The sequence below is a fragment of the Anas acuta genome, chromosome 2, assembly GCF_963932015.1.
Source record: "Anas acuta chromosome 2, bAnaAcu1.1, whole genome shotgun sequence".
Taxonomy (NCBI): Eukaryota; Metazoa; Chordata; class Aves; order Anseriformes; family Anatidae; genus Anas; species Anas acuta.
Genome location: NC_088980.1, coordinates 121,215,752 through 121,237,025, shown reverse-complemented (window position 1 = coordinate 121,237,025; position 21,274 = coordinate 121,215,752). Strand labels below are relative to the sequence as shown.

Below are 21,274 nucleotides of genomic sequence, written 5' to 3'. Positions count from 1 at the left end.
AATTATTATAATTATTTCCCTTTAATTAAATTATCCTTATCTCAACCCGTGAGTTGTTCTTTGCTTTACTTCTCCCCCTCCTCATCTAAAGGAGGGGGAGTGAGAGAGTGGTTGTGGGATTTAGCTGCCCAGCACGGTAAAACCACCACGCCTGTGCAGTAGAGAATGGAAAGTGGATAAAATGGCAAATCATTACAGTCACACTTTATTCACTTGATGTACAGAATGCCGATTTTAAACAAAGAGGACTGAGATGCAGAGTGCCTGGTACATGTGCACAGAGGCACTCCTATTTATGATAGCCTCTTCCCGGACTATATAGAGATTTAATCCAGAGCAAGCAGTGACTGAAGCTCACTGAATGTACTGAAGGGACAGGGTGCTCGTCACTTCAGCAAGTACTAACTCAGCTGTTACTGTGGCTCTGATCATTGGTAATCATCTTTATTACTGTCACTGGGGCCAGTTTAAAAGACAGAAAACTTAGGGTCTGCAGGGTCTGCAGATCTGTATCTGCAGGGTCACCCAAATAAGTACATGCTATATAGCATTAAGTACACCATGTCCGAGTTGGATGTGTCCTAGGGGTATTGAATTTAACATCTACCGTATTAACAGCCTGCGTATTCACACCAAACAAGCCAAGAATTGCTTATTTACAGCATGATCGAAAACACCACTCACTACAAGGCAACCCACCCCAAAAGATTATGAGATTGCTAGAAATCTGGGAAAGATCACAAGTCCTCAGATGATGACCCCAAATGGTGCCCAACAGGTGTAATTTCTGGCTGGGGACAAAGGATATATACAGGAGCAAGGGCCACACTGCAGCCCTACAGAAAAGATCCCTTGCAAAAATAAGAACAGCAAGTCAACATAACACTGGGTTAGAGTGCAGGCAATAGGATCTCATATCATGTTAACAGCAACATGGAGTACTATCTCTATCTCTCAGTTACTTTTTAACTGAGTGAAGGCAAACTCTGGAGACCATATCACATTTCTTAGCTGTGATTTTATACTTTACTTTTCAGTGTTCAGTAGCACTTCTGAAGTGGAGAATAATACATTTCTACTTGTGTCTCCTAATGTGGAAGATCTTCTGGCTGCCTTTTTTTTTTTTTTTTTTTTCCCCCTCATTTCTCATTTTTCCCCTGAGGGAAAAAGAGATGTAGATAAAGCAGTCCTGTAAATGACAACACATTATTTTTAGTTCCTGAACTTAGCTATGGTTAATTAGTTTATCCAGCTGAAAATGAAAAAGAAAACCTCATGCCCCACAGTAATATACTTTCATGTGTAGCTCCCAATAACTGAAGTCCTTTACTTTGTCCATGAAGAACAGCCATTAAAGTTGTGTGTGAAAAAGGTGGCACAATCTGTTATATATAATCCTCATATTTAATAAAGGACAAATAATTTCATCTCTCTTTATGAAGGTGACCAACGTCACTATCAAATTGCAAACCCTCATAAGACACCTTGAAAAAAATATCAGAAACATGAATGTAATGCAAAAGTCCAACCCTTTCTGTTAGTTTCCTGCTAGTTCTCTTTCTCGCCTGTTGGGTTTTGCTCCTTGCACTGCCCTTGGATCTAACCTCTCTGTGACTGGCATCTTTATTCTAAATTACTTCTCCCCTCTGAATATAGAATATTCCCCTTCTTATGTTTTCGTCTTTGATATACCTTTCAAAATTCATGTATATAAAGGGAAGAAAAAGTGCTCAAGAAAAGGCAAGGGAGACCTTATGAGCCTTCCACCTACACTGAGCTCAAGTGTAGCCAAAATTCAACCCCCACCCCATACTGACTGCCTCTCCATGTCCTGTCCATTCAGGCTGAAGAAAGAGGAGCCCCAGGGTTGTAGTGAGCCTCCTGTCCCTGCTGTTGAGGCTGGTATCGAGGCAGTGAAGCTTTGCCAAGTGGTAGTGGTACCACAGACATGCCTGTCCCTTTGTGTAGGTGACAAACCTCCAGTTCAGCTGCCACTGTGGTCACAGTGGTACAGAAAATAAAGTGGGCCAGGGCCTATGATCTAACTTCTTGGTCAAATGTCTCAGTGCAGCTCATCCAAAAGCTACTAAAGCCAAAGTGGACTTTAGTTAGTTGATATCCATCCATACTGACTACCGGGGACAGTCCCTGGCCCATGTTTTCCCCCAAGCTAAGCCATGCGTGCACTGACTGGAAGAGTACCAGCAGGCCTGGCTCAGAACCATACCAAGGGATTAGTGACAGCAATGTTGGTTCAGTCAGCACTGGTGCTCGAGGCCCCAGCTTACTTGAGTTTACGAGGCAGCACAGACCCTGAGCAGCTGCTGTGCTCTCATCTTTACACCTAAACATAGCCATGGGCAGGCCCCAGGCCTCCTTTTATCAGGCTGGGCTCAGGGAAGGAGAGGGGAAGGGGGAAAGAGGTTGGTGCTGGCACAGGTTTGCTTTGTGAAGGAGGTCCAGCTCTGGTCCTTTGCCAATGATTTTCTCTTTTCAGCTACATGGTAGTTCCCAGTTGAAGTCAAGGGAAGTTGAATCTCAGAACATGACCTGGGAGCAACTGATACAGCTGCCATACAAAACATCGTGTTTTATAGTCAGTGGCTCCACTAAATTAAATGTCAAATATGAGTGAAATCCTGTTTCTGTGGACAAATGTTACATAACAATTATTATTCTAATTTCTCGGAGGAATGTGGTAGCAAGAGATTAAAGAGCATAGTCCAAGTCTCAAAGTGGGTCTTCATGTCACAGACACAACTACAGTTTGGACTATTAGGGTGAGGTCTCACTAGTGGGCAGTGTTGCTTCTTCAGAAAAATCCAAGTGCCTTCTGTTTCCTTAAAGTTTCAGCATTCCTGCTTTGCAGTTTCATAGCATAAAGGGAAAAGAGCTGCATTTTCTTTGTTTCTTTATAAGGCTTGGACCTGAAGTAACAGCAGTACTAAAGTACAGTAAGTAGCCACATCCACTGAAGAAGCTGTTTTCATTTTTCTCCAGGAAGACAAAGACATATCTACACACCATTATTTACTAATGTGTTGGCCCAAGCAAGTTTTCATCAGTCATTTTAAAGATCATTATAGAGGATGTGAGTGTTTTCAGAAGATAGCTTTTTGCGTGGATATTCTAGCCAATGCCAGGAAGTCATTTGCATGCAATTTCAAAGCAGAGACTCTGTTTATTAAGGGCCCCCTACTTCTAACATACTGACTAATGGTATGCATAATTATCTGTCACACAGAGCAGACTGAGAGTCATAATAGTTCCACTGGATGAACAGAATGAATATCAAAGGTAGGGAGCTATTCTTGCAATACATTATTCATGGATGGCCAAATTTATCCCAGAAACTGGAAGTAGGGAAAGAATGCACAGCTTATAGCTCTTTTATTCCCAATAAATTCTGACTGCATTGTCACATTTGCTGCACACACTATCTCCTTCTTTAAACAATCTCCAGAAAGAGTTTTCAGGGCTCTTAGGTAGTTATGCAGTGTAAAATTAAAAACTGGCATAATTAGCAACATATATTCTGTTTTACTTTAATAAACAATTGCTTTTGAACAGGAAATAACTAGTAACTGCCTTTTTTTTTTTTTTTTGCTTTTTTTTTTTTTTTTTTTTTCTGATAACACTGTCATTTTAATTTATTTAAACAGTAAGTCATCTTTTGGGAATATGAAATTTCTGGCAAGTCTGAGAAATTAGGACAATCCCTAAATGCATCAATAATTTTGTACTGCAGAATACTGCTCCAACAAGTGCATTCCCTTGAAAAAGGGGAAAGAACCCATCTGTAGCCTTTCTAGACACACAAAGCAAAAATCTTCTTATTATCTGTGAATTAGGTTGCATCAAAAACAAGGCACAGTCCCTTTTTCAAACAACTACATTGAGAAGAAAAGCTGAATTTCAAAGAGCAAATGGTGCCTGACTTCCACATTCACTTTTACAAAGTTAACCTACAAGGCTTTTTCAAAGAGATAAAACCAAGGAAGGTTTCTCTATCCTCTGTCATGATGGGAAGACTGTAGTACTGTTCAGAGGAGCATTTTTAAACTATGTATAGTCATATCATGGCTGGAAAGTTGCCTGGTGGAAAGGGACCTGGGGGTATTGATCAATAGCAGGCTGAATATGAGCCAGAAGTGTGCTCAGGTGGCCAAAAAGGCCAACAGCATCCTGGCTTGTATCAGAAGTAACATGGCCAGCAGCACCAGGGAAGTGATTGTCCCTCTGTACGTGGTGAGGCCGCACCTTGAATACTGTGTTCGGTTTTGGGCCTCTCACTACAAAAAGGACATCGAGGTGCTAGAGTATGTCCAGAGAAGGTCAATGAGGAGCAGCAGGGGGAGCTGGGGTTGTTTAGATTGGAGAAAAGAATGCTCAGGGTACCTTATTGTACTTTACAATTACCGTAAAGGAGGTTGTAGGGTGGTGGGGATTAGGCTCTTCTCCCAAGCACCAAGTGATAAAACAAGAGGAAATGGCCTCAAGTTGCGCTGAGGAGGTTTAGGAGATATTAGGAGAAATTTCTTTACTGGAAGGGTTGTGCGGCATTAGAACAGGGCTGCCCAAGAATCACCATCTCTGAAGGTCTTCAAGAAAGGTGTAGATTTAGAACACAGTAGCATGGATTAGTGGTGGACTTTAGTACTGGGTTAAAGGTTGGACTGGATGATCTTAAAAGTCTTTTCCAACCTGAGTGATTCTATGATTCTGATTTCTCATGTGTTCTGGATTGGTTATCTGGTTTGTAGCTAACCAGAAACAGAAACAACCAACCAACCAACCAAAATAAACAGAAAGACACATTTTTGACACCTCATTTCCAGTTTTCAAGTTGGCATGTGTTTGCCTGATTAAGAAATGTTTTGTTTTAAATGTGGTTTTTGTCTATTTAGTTTTCCTTAGATATTCAGGAATTGGCCATACTCAGAACTGTCTGAAGCTGAGCATGCTTCATTGAAAGATCAGGAAAGTAAAAACAAAGGATCTGGAAGTACATTTGTTTTACATTCCTCTGGCCTAACTCTGAGTGGGACTCAGATGCCCAAATTAAGAGCTTGATTACCACGTCAGGTGACTGGGATCTTAAATTTAGATGTTTAAGATAAATTCCTAAACTTAAATGAGATTAATCTATTTCTACTCATTTGTATTCAAGCTCATATTCATCTGAATCCAAGCTATTGGTTTAAGCAAACATTTTCTCCAAAATGATTTTGGTGTAGCTGAGAGGCTGTACATCACCTACCTGACTGTACACTGTTTCTTTGTTTCCTAGCTCCAATTACTACTTCACTACATAACTTATTCTGATGTAAACATATAATCTAGTAATTGCTGGTGTATTATGAACTTCTGACTGAAGTGTAAATTATATTCTCCTGAGCTTTTGAATTTTATTTTTTTTTTTTAACTATAAGATGTTTAGGTCACCCTAAAACACTAGTCTGATAATTAGATGTTTATTATCCACATCCAGGGCTGGAATTTCATATTAGTTATCCAACTTGTAAGTGAATAATATTTCCTCTTACTAGAGTGATAGAAGCAAGGAAATGATACTTCCTGGAGATGATAGCACTATGTGCTTTCAGTTAATGGCAACCTACCAAAACCAGGCAAACATGAGAATTTAGTTCCATAGGAGGAGTTGTCTGTGGGGTGCTACCAAGTCAGATTTGGATTATCTGTTATGTTAGCAATCTGTTTGCAGTAAAACAGCAAATTCAACTGTTAAAAGGAAGTATGTTTTGCAGTGTTTTGTCCTTTCATACTGTATATAATTCACAGATTAGATATTAGCACTTTGTGCTGATTGGTCCCAGTGGGACTTGTGACATTTCAGCAATACATGCTGATGAAGAAGTGCTATTCTTTTTCTTCTGCTATATTTTTGAAATATCAATCTTGAATGTGGTGTTTCTGCCACTAACCATGAGGTGGCATAATGTGCACATTGCGATGGCAGAAGTGTCAAGCCTTCATTTTAATACTCCTTTGTAGATCATAGTCCTTGGCATATTAAATTTTAATGCTGAAAGGCAGGCTGTAAAACTTGTCAGGGTTTTAGAAACCCTACACTATGATAAAAGTGGTGACAAAGGTATATATTTGTGTGCATGTGTGCTGTGGTTCTTTTCATTCTAGCAAATAATCATTTTGAGTATACCCCTTCCTGATGATGTTAAATAAAAATCATATATTTTTTTATTTTTTTTTCTAGTTTGCTTTTCATTATCTACTTTTTCTTTTAGAATGCTCCCTTTTGTCTGATTTATTTGTTTCCTCAAATCTTTATTCTTTCACAGGGCTAGGTTTGATTTTCCTTTCAGGTTCTTGTAACGTGAAATAGATTTACTGAGTTAAGAATAGTTACAGGTTTAATTTCTTAATAACTGGACAGAGCTATAGGATTGTCTTTTAAATCAGATACTTTTCACACATCTGTTAATTACATGATTGAGTCTAATACTTCCCCAAACACATAACACTTTTAAAAAGGTGGAGTCTAAATTTGTGTAAGAATATCTTTGTAAGAGCACTTGACTTCATATCAAACATCATTAGAAACTCATTTTTTGAGCACAGATTTTCATATTTGCTGGCTTGAGGAAAGAAGGACAAAACCTCTCTAATCCTAACACTAAGGTTTCTGGCAGATTTGGAAAACTTTCTGGCAAGCCATAAATCAGTAAATGGACTACATGCCAGGTTCTTTCATCCCCTGTAAACACAGTCTGTTATATCCATCTTATGTTCATCACCAGAGTCCTTGTGGTGAAGGGATGCAAAAGGAAGGTTATTTTGTCAGTGCAGGATACTTTATGTAGGAAAAACAAACAAAACAAAACAAAACAAAAACAAAACAAACAAAAAAAAGGTAAGCCTCTGTCAGGGGAAGGATGCCTCTGTCAGCAGAAGGATGCTTAGGAAGTGAAGGCAAGCCAGGAGCCACAGGTGATGGGCCCTTTCCCCCTGTGCCCAACAAGAAGAGTGACCACCAGAAAAAGCGGCCACGACAAGGCAGGTCTGAGGTGGAGCCAGGAAGGGGCCTCAGTGATCATCACAGAATCACAGAGTGTTTGAGGTTAGAAGGCACCTCTAGAGGCCTTCTGGTCCAATCTGCAGCTTAAACAGGGCCACCCAGAGCAGGTTGCCCAGGAGAAGTCCAAATGACTTTTGAATATCTCCAAGAAGGGAGACTTCACAGCCTCTCTGGGAATCCTGTGCCAGTGGTACATCATCTGCACAGTAAAGTGGTTCATAATGTCTATACCAAGCCTTCTCTTCTCCAGGCTGAACAGATCCATCTCTCAGTTTTTTTCTCAGAGGAGAGGTGCTCCAGTCCCACCGTCATCTTCATGGCCCTTCATTGGACTCTCTCCAGTAGTTCCAAGTCTCTCTTGTACTGGGGAGCCCAGGACTGGACAAGGTACTCCTAATGGGAGTCAGGGTCAGGCAGGTCCTTGGCCAGTCACAGGCAGGGCCACAGCACATCTCAGGGCTTGGGTTTAAATACAGTTAAATGCAGCCCTGAGCACAGCAGGGGAGAGCCCCGATGGGGCCCTCAGGGCTGTTTCCAGCAGGCTGATTCAGGCCACAGAGCCCAGAGGTGGGAGCTGGCTGTGGTAGCCAGGGCCATTTGCTTGTCTCTGAGCCCTGGGCTCCTCTGGGTTTCTTCCAGAGCTGCTGGCCTGGATGGGTCTTATGTGTGCTCCTGCAGGCAGGCAGTGGTCTCCATAGTAGTTATTCTGGTCTCTAAAACACTCCAAGGAACACTTCCCACAGCAGTCTAGATACAGCTGCTCATCTAAACTTCAGAGCAAACAGACTTATGGCCTTTATAAACCGAAACATCGGTGTGAATATATATGTGTAAGAGCAAAACAGAAGGTTATTGGTTATAACACACCTGAGGATCTGGCTGTAACCTTTAAGCCAGGCAGCTTTACTTGCTAAGAAAAACAACGTCCTGCTGCATGGATTATGAATATCAGACCAAGGTTGTTTAGATGAGCTGCTGGCTTTTCTGCACAAACACTTGGGTCTTTGTATCTGCTTGCCATTCTGATTCTGGCTGTACAGATAAAGTAGGATCGATACACCCTAGTGATGTGTTGTACAGCGTGGGGTGCAGATCTGCTTGCCTGTGTGTAGCACAGTTCTCATTCCAAGTATGGAATACTAGGAAATGCTGTAACCTTTCCTTGCATATGATGCTCTACTAATTGGGCAGGTACGCAATGCTGTGGAAAAAAGAGAAATTAGATTACACTTTGAGTCATATTCAGCCAACTTATAATTCAGCTTCAGCGAGTCTGCTTGGCAAGGACTCACGTGAGTGTTTTGAAAGCATGCTTGCGTAAGACTGGTGTGAAATAAATAGGAAACTGGGACAGAAGGCTTAAAGCTGTGATATTAGGTCCCAGGGGAATAAGCAAAACAAGGAGAATCCTTTTTGCCTTCCCAGTATTATTTATGCATGGATGCTGTTTAGTGAGACTATCTCCCGAGTCTGCTGCTGGCTTTGAGAGGCAATAGACCATGCAATAGCAGCTATGCCACAAAGCTGTCACACACGGGACTGTGTAATGTGTGTGACCAACTAGCAGGTATTCATGTGGAGGAAGGAATTAAATCCAGATGCTTAATTTGTTTAAAATCAAAGAAAAGCATTCAAATTATGACTTATATGAAGAAAATGGAAATTATGGTGAGAAACCATCATTTATCAGCCATTGCTTATCGACACAGGGAAAGAAGCACATCTTATATGTAGTTGTCAAACAGCAAGCCATACAGGCTTGATCTGTGTCCTTAGCTGCTAAGTAAGGACAACCTTGTGACTGGTTACAGTGAAGCAGAGTATTGCTGGTACACCAGGGTGATCAGGGACACCCTGAGAGGCTGTGAGCAGACCACCAGAATATAATGCAGATAAAGCTCTAAGGGCTAATCCTGCAGCAGTAACCTTGATCTGAAGCATCTTCTTCATGTGCTCATTGCACAGATCTGAATCCCAATTGTCCTTAATGCTTGTAAACACTATTTCAGTGCAAATTAACTAATCTTTCAGGTTTATCACCAGTTATACTTCAGGCAAAGTCAGCTCCCTGGATAGAGAGGACAGAGAGCACTCATTAAGGCTGTATGGATGTTGGGCATTCTCTATACCATGCAGTGCTATCCCATCAAACCTCCGATGTGAACTCAGCCACCCTACTCTAAAGGCATTGTTCTGGTGAGCAATAACATGGCCCATAGCTATTTCAGGCACTAAAGAACTGGTTTCTATCAAGGCATTTGGCATGGTGGGTAAGAGCTGAATTTGTTTGTGAGAAAAAATGGCCTGCAGATGTGGGAGCTGTATGCAGAAGGAACATTTTGCCAAGTTGAAAAGAAACTTCTTCAGTTTACAAAAGAGCTCCCAGGTTGTAATTTATTATAATTAAACTAGATGAGACTGATTCTACAAGGAGGCAGGCCAATTAGTTTGGGATGTCAATTTTTGTTTGCCACTGTCAAAGTCTGTTAAGGGAACTTGATAGATTGCTGGGTTGGCTTTTTTTAATCAGATAATCCCCACATGAAAGGCAGACAGACAGCCGGGTGCAGAGAAGCACAGAGCAGTTGCCACTGTAAAAATACACCTGCCAATGTGGGGCTTGAAGGTGAAGGAGGTTTTGCTATGCCTCAGCTGTGGACAACTGGATGGAGAGGTGAAACTCAAGACCTAAACATGGAGCAGATCCCTGCGGGGCAGCTGCAAAGAATGAAAGAAGCCTTAATCAAAAGGTGTTTGAAAGACAAAACAGCCACTGTTTTTTGTCAGGGAGAAAATCTGCCATTCTTCAGGAAGGGCTATGTCCTTCTGAGTGGCCCAAATGTGTAGTTCCACAGCTTTAGACAGGAAAAGTTAATTTTGTCACACATTAGCCAGCTCCCATACTCTTCAGACTCTGATATTCTTACTAATATGTGTTAAATATGTGTTAAGCCACTTGCCAAAGCGATCGGCTCTGCGGCAGACACGTTCTGCAGCGGAGCGGGGGATCGGACAGGCAGGGCTAATTTTTCCAGCATTGAGCCCACTCGAGGGAGCCGCCAGGACCCGGCAGCCCTCGTGAGGGAGGTGAACGAGGTGCGAACAAGGCATAGGCAGAGCCAGCAGCGCCCCCTCCCCGGCCGTTCAAAAGCTGCCCCTAGGGAGCGCAATGACCAGGACAGGCAAACAGGGCATGGCGCGGCAGAAGGGCATGGCGCGGCAGTTAGCACAAGCAGGGCGAGCAGGAAGGGCAGAGCGTTCCCCCCCCGCCCATACGAACACCTCCTCTAACGGCGGTCTACCGCTAGCTCAGCTGCAGTGGTGTACACCAGGCACAGTGTGCTCTCCTGGAAGTCTGTACACACCCAGACCGACTGCCCGCTCAAAACTGCGGCAGTTCAGGTCTCCAGGTGCAGGGAGTGCCTGAGCCTGTTGCTACCACCTGCGGAGGGCAAAGAGACTGTGTGCGTGAGGTGCGAGCAGGTGGACGACCTGGTCTGCCTCATGGCAGGACTCAAGGAGGAGGTTGAGAGGTTGAGGGATATCAGGGAGTGTGAGCGGGAGATAGACTGGTGGAGCAACTCCCTGCAGGGCCTGAAGGACAGGTACCAGGGTGAGACACCCCAAACGGGGGTGGACCCCCTGCCCTGTTGCTGTTGCGCAGAGGGAGGGGACCTAGGAGTTGAGGAGGAATGGAGACAGGTCCCTGCTCGACATCGCAGGCGATGCCCCCCCCACCGGCCCCACCTTCCCAGGTGCCCTTACGCAACAGGTTTGAGGCCCTGGAGCTTGAGAGACCGGTAGCTGAGGAAGAGGCAGAAAGTCTACCCAGGAGGATGCCTAGGGTGAGGAAGTCAACTCCACGCCTCAGGACTGCCTCCACCAGGACAGAAAGAAGGGTGATTGTTGTGGGCGACTCCCTTCTCAGGGGAACAGAGGGACCTATTTGTTGGCCTGACCCTACCTGTAGGGAAGTCTGCTGCCTCCCTGGGGCCAGGCTCAGGGACATTGCCAGAAAGCTTCCCAACCTGGTTTGCCCCTCTGACTATTATCCTCTTTTAATAGTCCAGGCTGGCAGTGGTGACATTGAAGAGAGAAACATGAAGACCATCAAACAGGACTTTAGGGGACTGGGACGGTTAGAGGATGGAGCGGGAGTACAGGTGGTGTTTTTGTCCACCCCTACGATTGCAGGGAGGGGTACAGAGAGGACACGGAAAGCCCACCTGATAAACACGTGTCTCAGGCTGGTGCCAACACAGAAATTTTTTTTTTTTTTGACCATGGGGTGCTTTACTCGGCACCCAGCCTGATGACCGCAGACGGGTCACGATTTCTAAGGGGAAAACAGATCCTAGGCCAGGAGCTGGCAGGGCTCATTGAGAGGGCTTTAAACTAGGTAAGAAAGGGGACGGGGCTGAAACAAGGCTACATCAGTGCTAAACGGAGGACTAAGGAGAATCTCCAGCCTTTACTGGATGCAGGGGGGAACGTAGTTACAAGAGATGAGGAAAAGGTGGAGGTACTTAATGCCTTCTTTGCCTCAGTCTTTAGCGGCAAAACCAGTTGACACCCATTACCCTGAACTGGTGGAAGGGGTTGGGGAGCAGAATGTGGCCCTCACTATCCATGAGGAAATGGTTGGTGACCTGCTACAGCACTTGGATGTACGCAAGTCGATGGGGCCAGATGGGATCCACCCAAGGATACTGAGAGAACTGGCGGAGGAGCTGGCCAAGCCGCTTACCATCATTTATCAACAGTCCCGGCTATCGGGGGAGGTCCCAGTTGACTGGTGGCTAGCAAACATGACACCTATCTACAAGAAGAGCTGGAGGGTAGACCCGGGAAACTACAGGCCTGTCATTTTGACCTCAGTGCCAGGGAAGCTCATGGAGCAGATTTTCTTGTGTGTCATCACGCGGCACTTACAGGGAAAGCAGGCGATCAGGCCCAGTCAGCATGGGTTTATGAAAGGCAGGTGCTGCTTGATGAACCTGATCTCCTTCTATGACAAAGTGACGTGCTTGGTGGATGAAGGAAAGGCTGTGGATGTGGTCTACCTTGACATCAGCAAGGCTTTTGACACCGTTTCCCACAGCATTCTCCTCAAGAAATTGTCTGCTCATGGCTTGGACTGGCATACTCTTCATTGGGTTAAAAACTGGCTGGATAGCTGGGCCCAAAGAGTCGTAGTGAATGGAGTCAAATCCAGTTGGAGGCCGGTCACTAGTGGCGTTCCCCAGGGCTCAGTACTGGGGCCGGTCCTCTTTAGTATCTTTATCAATGATCTGGACAAGGGCATTGAGTGCACCCTCAGTAAGTTTGCAGATGACACCATGTTAGGTGCGTGTGTCGATCTGCTTGAGGGTAAGAAGGCTCTGCAGGAGGATCTGGATAGGCTGCACCGATGGGCTGAGGTCAACTGTATGAAGTTCAACAAGGCCAAGTGCCAGGTCCTGCACCTGGGGCGCAATAACCTCAAGCCGAGCTACAGTCTGGGAGATGAGTGGTTGGAGAGCTGCCTGGCAGAGAAGGACCTGGGAGTATTGGTTGATAGTTGGCTGAATATGAGCCAGCAGTGTACTCAGGTGGCGAAGAAGGCCAACAGCATCCTGGCTTGCATAAGAAGCAGTGTGGCCAGCATGTCTAGGGAAGTGATTGTCCCCCTGCACTCAGCTCTGGTGAGGCTGCACCTCAAGTACTGTGTTCAGTATTGGGCCCCTCGCTACAATGACATCGAGGTGCTTGAGTGAGTCCAGAGAAGGGCGACGAAGCTGTTGAGGGGTCTGGAGAACAAGTCTTATGAGGAGTGGCTAAGGGAGCTGGGTTTGTTCAGCCTGGAGGAAAGGAGGCTTAGGGGCGACCTTATCGCTCTTTATAAGTGCATTAAAGGAGGCTGTAGTGAGTCGGGGATTGGTCTATTCTTCCATGTGCCTGGTGACAGGACGAGGGGGAATGGGCTAAAGTTTCACCAGGGGTGTTTTAGGTTGGGTATTAGGAAGAACTTCTTTACTGAGAGGGTTGTGAGGCATTGGAATGGGCTGCCCAGGGAAGTGGTGGAGTCACCATCCCTGGAGGTCTTTAAAAGATGTTTAGATGTTGAACTTAGTGATATGGTTTAGTGGAGGACTTGTTAGTGTTAGGTCAGAGGTTGGACTCGATGATCTTGAGGTCTCTTCCAACCTAGACAATTCTGTGATTCTGTAAATACTGTCTTCTTAACAGGCTCTATTGTACTGCTGAAAGAAAGCAGGTGTTAAATAAAAACAGGCATAATTTCCATGGTTTTAACTCATATAGCTCCACTGGAAATTGTTTAGAGTAGTTAGTGTCATATCCTAGCACTGTAAAGACCCTTCACCAAATCCAGGTAATAAAGTGTTCAATTTTAGAGAGCAATTTGGGATCATAAGTGATTTTCAAAAAATGCATTAATTTCAATTTTTTGAGTCAAACATCACTATGGAAAAGCTGGGATCATCGGCCCAATCAATAATACCTCCAGCAACACCAGGAATTCTGATACGTAATCACTGTATGTCACTCATACAAATATCTATTCATAAATATTTCTTTATACAATTCCAGTTTCAGGTCCTGAAAAACCATATTCTTTAAAAACAAAACAAAACAAAACAAAAAACAAACAAACAAACAAAAAAACACTGCTTGTACCTGGCTCAGCCCTTAGTGAATGTGTAACACCATCTTTCTGCAGTCACATCTCTAGTTCTGCTATCAGTCAAAGCACTGTTTCAAATCTGATTCTCTGTAAAACTTGAATTAAGCAGAAACTTGGGGAATAGAAAAAGGTGTAGAAGGCTGAAGGACAGATCTTCAGCAGTTTTAAACTGTTACAATATGAGTTATTAATGCTGCCAAGAAAGTTTATACCAACTGATAATCTGCTCTGAAATTTGAGGATTGTTGGCAAATTCTCCTTTGCAGTAGAAATTTAGTCATTTCCTGAAACTGCATGTTACAGTTAAGCTTAACAAAACTATCCAAGCATATTTAGAAAGCTGACATTTATTTCCTATGTAGTTGGCTGTTCTGTGACTCACCTAACACCTTACTGAAAGTATGTGTTGCATGACTCCCTACCAAAATGTTACCCGATATGTATACTGTATTGGAGGACACAGCAATTAACATTCAAGTCCATTTATTATTCTCAATATTTTTTTCCAACATGTACAGATTACTTGGTACTATTTTGTGTCTTAATTTAGAAAAGAATGACAGTTTTCCTCAGCATTGCAGTGTGAGTTTTAGTTTGTTCTAATGAAGACAAATTCCTCTCAATCAGGTTTGTTCTGTTCATTAAATGAGACAGATGGCAGACTTGCTGTATAGGTAACGATTCCAAGATTTTAAGCTTATTTGGAATGTAGTAGTTTGTGTTCCCCAGATAAAAAGTGATCAATATCTTAGATGAAAGAGCAGTTGGTTCTGTCTTTGCAGAATTTTTGTGGCATGTCCACAGTTCTTCATTAGAAAGCTGAAAATCTGAAGGTTCCACAGAAAGGCATAAAAGAGGTACATTCAATCAAATTTGTAAAATATGGTCCAGCAGATGTTTCTGTCTTGGTTGAAAATTAATATATGTTTCCAAAGCTCTGCCAGAACAGAGTATATTATCTTCTGGAGGAGAATCTGCAACTGACTAGGATGTAGTGCTCCTTTCCTTTCTTCCCTTTGGTCCTGAGAGTAGCAGTGTGTTCGGTTGGAAGCCTTTAATCTGCCAGCCCATCATAATTAATGCCATGAAATTAGTGTTGAAATGTAAAACCCAAATGGGAACTGCTTTGATCATAGGAATCTGTGCTAGATGCCCACATCATGGACTCTGAAATTGAGAGGTAAAACATGGAAACTGCTGAACAGTGCTCAGAGATACCAGTCTCTGAAATCCTGGAGCCATTTCAAACACAGAAGGCTACAGGCACTGGCTGGATAGACATTGTCACTGTTTAAGGCATCATAGAAAGAAACAAAATAATCTGTTGTGCTAAGCAGAAGTAAAGTATTACTCAAGTAGATAAAAATGTTTTTGCCTTATTCAAATATTACAACTATAAAGCAATTCTCACTGTTATCTTCTTCATAATGCCTCAAAAATGGTATCATTTATATTAGTTTTGTGATAAATACCTATTTTTTTCAATGCTAAGATAAGTATTCAAGATGAAGCAAGCCATGTCATTTGCAGTATTCTCGAATATATGAGAACATCATGTATGAGGGAAGGTATAAGTACAAGGGGACATTATCTTCATGTACATTCCTGGTTTTGGCACAGTCTGATTTTACACACACATACTGTTTGAGGTATATCTAACCCTAGGAACACTAAGAAAGAGTTTTATTCAGTTGTCGTTTCTGTTCACTTTGTCTTAACAAATTCGTACTTGATTTCAGGGAAGGTTAACCTGTGTTCAGACAGTGTTTTCTCCAAAGATGATAATGTCTTTGGTTCAGCTAACTGGGAAACAGGTGCATGCACCACTAGAGCATTGTCACCTAAAAATAATAGACTCTGCCTCTGTTATATTTATTAACATTCTCATTAGTTCATATCAACGAATAACACAGATAGACTTTATAAGGGAAAGAATCAAGACAAGCCTTCATCTACTTCACATCTGCTCAGACTGGAAAAGACAGGGGATGCATCCTTCAAGAGAAGACTGGAAACTGAGAATCTGAATGCTGTTGGACCAGAAATTACCAACTGAATACTATTTAGGACATTTACAAAGGCCCTTAGTTCAGCTCCTATTTGAGAGGTGGAGATATACATATTGAAAGGAATGTCCTTCCTAACAATCCCACCAAAGAAACCACAAAATGAGAAAGCACAAATGCCCCAAAACCCTGATGAATTTATGCTGATGCTGAGGCACATACGCTCTGTGGAGAGACATAACTCTCTGGTGTATACAACTATGCACACTATTTTAAATAGCAATTAAGAAAAAAGAAACACAGAATTCTGGTAAAAAGACTACCAGTTGCCCAAAGAAAGTAGCTTTTGTGTATCACTTTATGCTAGTGGTGACATAATAGAAAACAAAATACCACAGAGTTACATACATGTTCTTTGTCTAGAAGTATTTACAAGTAACTTTACAAATTTTTATACACATTTTCAGGTTTGCTTGTTTACTTTTAAATTAAGAAAAAAGTTAGTCCCCAGAGGCTTCTAAGGCTGCAGTTGGTGCCTTATACTGTACATTCATGCTTGGCTTCTTCCTGGGAGAAGGGAGGAAAAGAGTTTAAAAATGTGCAAAACCCAGACACCTAAAGAGCCCTGGACTTAAAGGTTCCTAGATACTGACATCCAAAGAGTGGTCATTCTACTTCTCAAATTAGAGATGCTATTGTTGATGGGCTCAGGAAAAAAGAGATTAGGGAAGGAGAAGGAGCCATATATGAATTGCAATAATGAGATGAGTACATTAGTGCTGGAACATCTGGCTAAGAAGAGTCATAAATCAATTCCTACTGCATACAGCAGTTAAGAAAATACAAGGAGTGGACATTGTGGATTTTAAATACAGCATTGAAATGATCTCTTTTACACTGTTAGGGTTTGACTCATGCTGGATGTTTTGGAGTCAAAATCACTGTTTACTGATACAATCTTGACCAGGCACAGTATGATTCTGTCAGTTAAAAAATACTGTCTTCCTTGAGGAAGATGCATCCTTCTCTTAGTTTTCACAGGTTTTGTTTTAATGCCTCAACACTAACTGTTGTAAAAATATTAAAATTAAAAAAGAAAAAATTTACAATTTACAAGTGTCCATATAAGTAAATCATTCAAAAATTCCAGATAATCTACAAGGATCTACCAAATAACAATGCTGATAATGACACTGAGCCTGTGGGAAGAACAATCCACATGCCGTGAGAAACGGATGGTGGGTTTCTTCCAGAAGGATGAGTCACAAGGTTGGTCTTTTCTTCTAAAATCTGTTTCTTCAGCTACAACAGCAGAAGTCTTGAGTCAATGCTCATTACTTACTTCGACCTATAAAACAGAATATATGAATTACTTACAAATGAAAACCTGTTCAGTACATCTTCTTATTTGTGAGATGTACGTTCACAGCAGCTGACAGGTTAGTAACTAATGAACAAGTGGATAAAACACCTCTAGAAACTAATTTCCCTGGCTGTAAGACACAGATAAAAGGTCAAAAATGAAAGGCTGATTACAAAGTGGTAGCTTTGCACCATGCATACCACAAAAGCAAAAACAAAAACAAAAACAAAAACAAAAACATTTTGGGAAAAATACAGGAGGTGATGAAAAATGCCTGAAGCTCACATAATAATAAATTATTTTCAGAATTTTAACAGCGTTAAGATGTATATTCACCAGGTTATAGAATTCTCATCTGATTACAAATGTACGTTTCAGCTGGACTCACACATTTACAGTCTTCATCACAGTCACCTGCCTGATGAATCTATGTATATTAGTGTCTGCCTGTAAGCTGTGTTCACTTGGATAATTTTGGAAAATCTGTGGTGGCTTTTCATAGTGATTTCATGGTGGCTAGGCTCTCAGGAGAAGATACAAACAGGGCAGGATCACACAGACCCATCATAGAGCGGTAGCCTTTCCATTGGCCGTTTCTCAGGCACTGCATCAATCCCACAAGCAGAAGCTAAGAACATCTCTAGAAGCGGTCTGTCTTCTTTGGAATTAGGGGTTCAGTGTCTGTCCAGACAAGGCTACCCAAAAGTATAGTAGCAATGAATCAGATCTACTCATCCCAGCAGTAATGGTGGACATGTAAAGTTTAACTTCTGCAGCCAGATACTAACAGCAATAGCAATAGGAAACCCAAGTGCAAACCAAAATGCAACATTTTTAATTTCTTCAAATCATTAGTAATCATAATGAAACAAAACAAAACAATGAAATTAAAATGCAACATTCTGTTTTGTTTTGATTTTGTATCTCTATACTTCTCTATTTTACATCTAGCAGTGGAAGCAATTTTAATTACTACTAGGTGACCTGGCTTTAGATATTGTGCTTGAAACAAATGAAAATACAACAGTCTTCTTTAATGCCCATGTGTTTCAGTCCCAAGAACTTGACAATCTTTTTCCACTCCCTCTGTTGTCCCTCCCGCCACATTTTAATTGAAACTGCATGGTTCAGGGCAAAGATTCTCCTTCTGCTAGTCCAATGGCCTAATGGAGTTATAGGCAGAACTGACAGCAGACATGCTATGGTTGTTCATATTTGTGTTTAAAAATATTCCCTGTGAGCACAGATTCAAATTTAATCTACATGTATACTCAGAGATGAAAAGGAAAATGACTCTTAGACTTGTTAATGATTAGCAATTATTGTAGCACCAAGCAGGTATCATACTGAGTATGGGCACTCAATAAAAACAGAGAATGTCTTCTACATACATTCAATGAGGCCACAGAGCCTTTTTTTTTTTTTTTTCAATGTCTTATTTTTAGTTAATTTATGAATGAAAGAAGGGACATGAAAGGGATGAGAAAGCGGGGTATATAGCCAAGCTTTTCTCTATAAAGAGCATCACACTAATCTTTCCCATGAGTAAAATGGTGAAGATAGCAAAAGATCTATAACCTTTATTAAGGCTTTTAATGTATTTAACAGGCATTATTCATGTTCACTTCTCAGTGAATAGAAATGGAGTTTTTCACTGGATATCAGCAGTCACATTTCTTAGGGATACTATGGATTTTCAGACTACATATAACTGATATTGATAGCAATTAACTTCTTAAAAGAACTCAGGGAGGCTGATGTGCTGCAGACGGATAAGCATCTGCAAATTTCTGTCACAATCCTCTGACTGTTCAAATGGTTTCCAGCAATTTAAGTCAGACTTTGATCACTCATATTATTTTTCCTCCTTGCTTGAGTAAAGATGCTTTCTGTAGCTTTCAGTGCCTAAAAACATAACATCAATAAAGAAGAAAATACAATGTAATTTGTTTATTTGTTTTACAGTTTTATACTTCTAGCAGCCATAAAGAAGCCAGATAAGATCCTTCCAACTGTACAAGAATACCTATCCATAGGAAATGGGAAGACGCTACTCATTTTCCAGTATAAAAAGCTCACCAACATTCCCCATATCCTCCAAGCTATTTAACCTAAATCTGCTAACAAAGAAAAAATTCTCTCTTTTTTTTTTTTTTTAACATAAATGAACAGATTTTACAGGAATGTATATATAAATACTTCCTGATTTTTTTTTTTCTCCTTTAGTTACACTGAGTTTGCTCAACAACTGTTTTAAAACTAACCTCAACACAGCTTTAGAGATTAAAATTGTTTATGGAGAGGTGTAAATGTTGTAGCTGTGGCTTTCTTCTTCCCAGATACCAATTTCATATTTTCATTCTCAAGCATCATATTAAGAATGGTCAAACCTCCTTTCTGCCATCATCTTTCCTATATAAAATGCAGTAAAGCCAGGACCTAGAGAAATATTACTGAAAATACATATTCCAACACAGAGAGTATACTTATTATCATGTCAAACTCCTCATTATTTGTTGTTGTTCTTGTTCTTGTTCTTGTTGTTGTTTTAATGTGATATTTCTTCCTGTTCTAACATGTACTATCACACTGAAATAGGACTTTTCTCTTTTCTTGGCTTTCATAATCCTACAATTTTTACTCACTAAATTTGAATATTTTTTTTTTTCCTGCAAACTGAAAGCTGCAGCATGTGTAAAATGTATTTACAAAACATGCAAATATTAGCAAAGTCTCAAGCAGAGTTCAGGTGTCAAGTGCCCACTCAAAGCATTTTGTTAGCAACTGTCTTTAAATTAAAACTCCTAGAACATGTAACCATACATACACCAAGAAAGACCTTCAAACTCATTTTAATTCTCTTAAGTGATAAGTAAAATATAGTAAGTCATTAGATCAAGTTCAGTCAGTTAGCTGCACTTGGGTTTTGTGCTGCATTTAAGATGCACGAAAGGCCCAAAGATAAATTTAAAGATGGAAAGCATCGAGGCAACTACTTACAAATATCTAAGAAGATCTCCAAATGAACATCTTCTGTTTTACCAGTAACACTATGAAATATCATCTATTTAAATTTATCTTAGCTTCTGCCAAAATATATGTACTGCTAACACTATATTTCATATACATGTAAAATGAACAGATATGTATCCAAATTAATTCATTAGGTAGCAGGGAGTACTTCATAGAAGGACTCTATAAAAACTGTGATTTTCATAACTGATAACAAAGAGATAATGAAGTTTCAATGAAACTCTACAGATAGATTTTAAGCCAACTAGCAGTTTTTCAGCAAACATTTTTTCTTCCAGTATCTTAACTGACAACAGAGATAATGAAGCTTCAATGAAACTCTACAGATTTTTTCAGCAAGCATTTGTTTTCAAGTAGCTAGAAAGTTCTGTTTTTCTATAAATGGGTTAATCCCATTAAGATTTATGAAGCAAGAGCCATAAACTAGCTCTCTTTTTGCTGAAAAGTCAGCAGGAAACAATTCCATCCTTTACTGCAAGCCTCTCCTTGTGTTAAGCCAAGGCATGTCACAGCAGACGTGGTGATATTTACTAATCCTTGTTTTAGCAGATCATCAATGTCATCATCAATGACAAAGTGTCCTTACTAACATGTTTTATGTGGATTATTTTTTAGTTAAGTTCTAATTGAAGTAAAATTATTAGTAACCTCATGCCAAAATTATTTCAGGAGAAAGTTAGCTTTCAGTCCAGTTAGAAGGATTAATGTGGTCCATAGGACCAGAACCTTACCTACAGGCTTTACAGGCTTTAACTCAACATGCTCCTGGGGGGGCTGTCGGTAGGAGTATGTGTCAAGTCCGCCTATGAAATCAACTGAAAATACAACAGTGCCAGAAATGAACAAATGGAAATGAAAGTATGTCAACTGAAAAATAAGTATGGACAAATTATATTAAAAAAATAGTAAACACATGCACAGGTTTGCATAACAGAAATAAACAAGTAAAAATACTGTGGAAGTGTCTTCCAGAAGGCTCTGTGGTCTGTCATCTACAACGTCCACATAGCACTGTGCCAGGCTGGACAAGGCACCAGCTGTCTGACCAAACATGCATGCTTCTTTCAGCACACATGCTTATTCACATATCTGAAGAGTACGTAGATAAAAACTACTGTGGAATAATTTAG

General features: G+C 41.1%; 1 protein-coding gene across 3 annotated transcripts in view; it reads right to left on the bottom strand.

Annotated features, from left to right (window-relative positions):
• Window positions 1–16,088: 16,088 nt before the first annotated feature.
• The window catches only part of NKAIN3 (sodium/potassium transporting ATPase interacting 3), a 372,388-nt gene continuing 367,202 nt past the window's right edge, over window positions 16,089–21,274 (bottom strand). For 2 of the 3 annotated variants that reach the window (XM_068671972.1, XM_068671971.1), the window contains exon 6: window positions 16,089–17,096. Coding sequence is in view for 2 of the 3 variants with exons in the window: in XM_068671971.1 (XP_068528072.1) it covers window positions 17,083–17,096 (14 nt within the window). In the remaining variant the exon portion in view is untranslated. Of the gene's footprint in view, window positions 17,097–20,875; window positions 20,960–21,274 lie in introns of all 3 variants that reach the window. The other variant, XM_068671970.1, reaches the window with a different exon arrangement.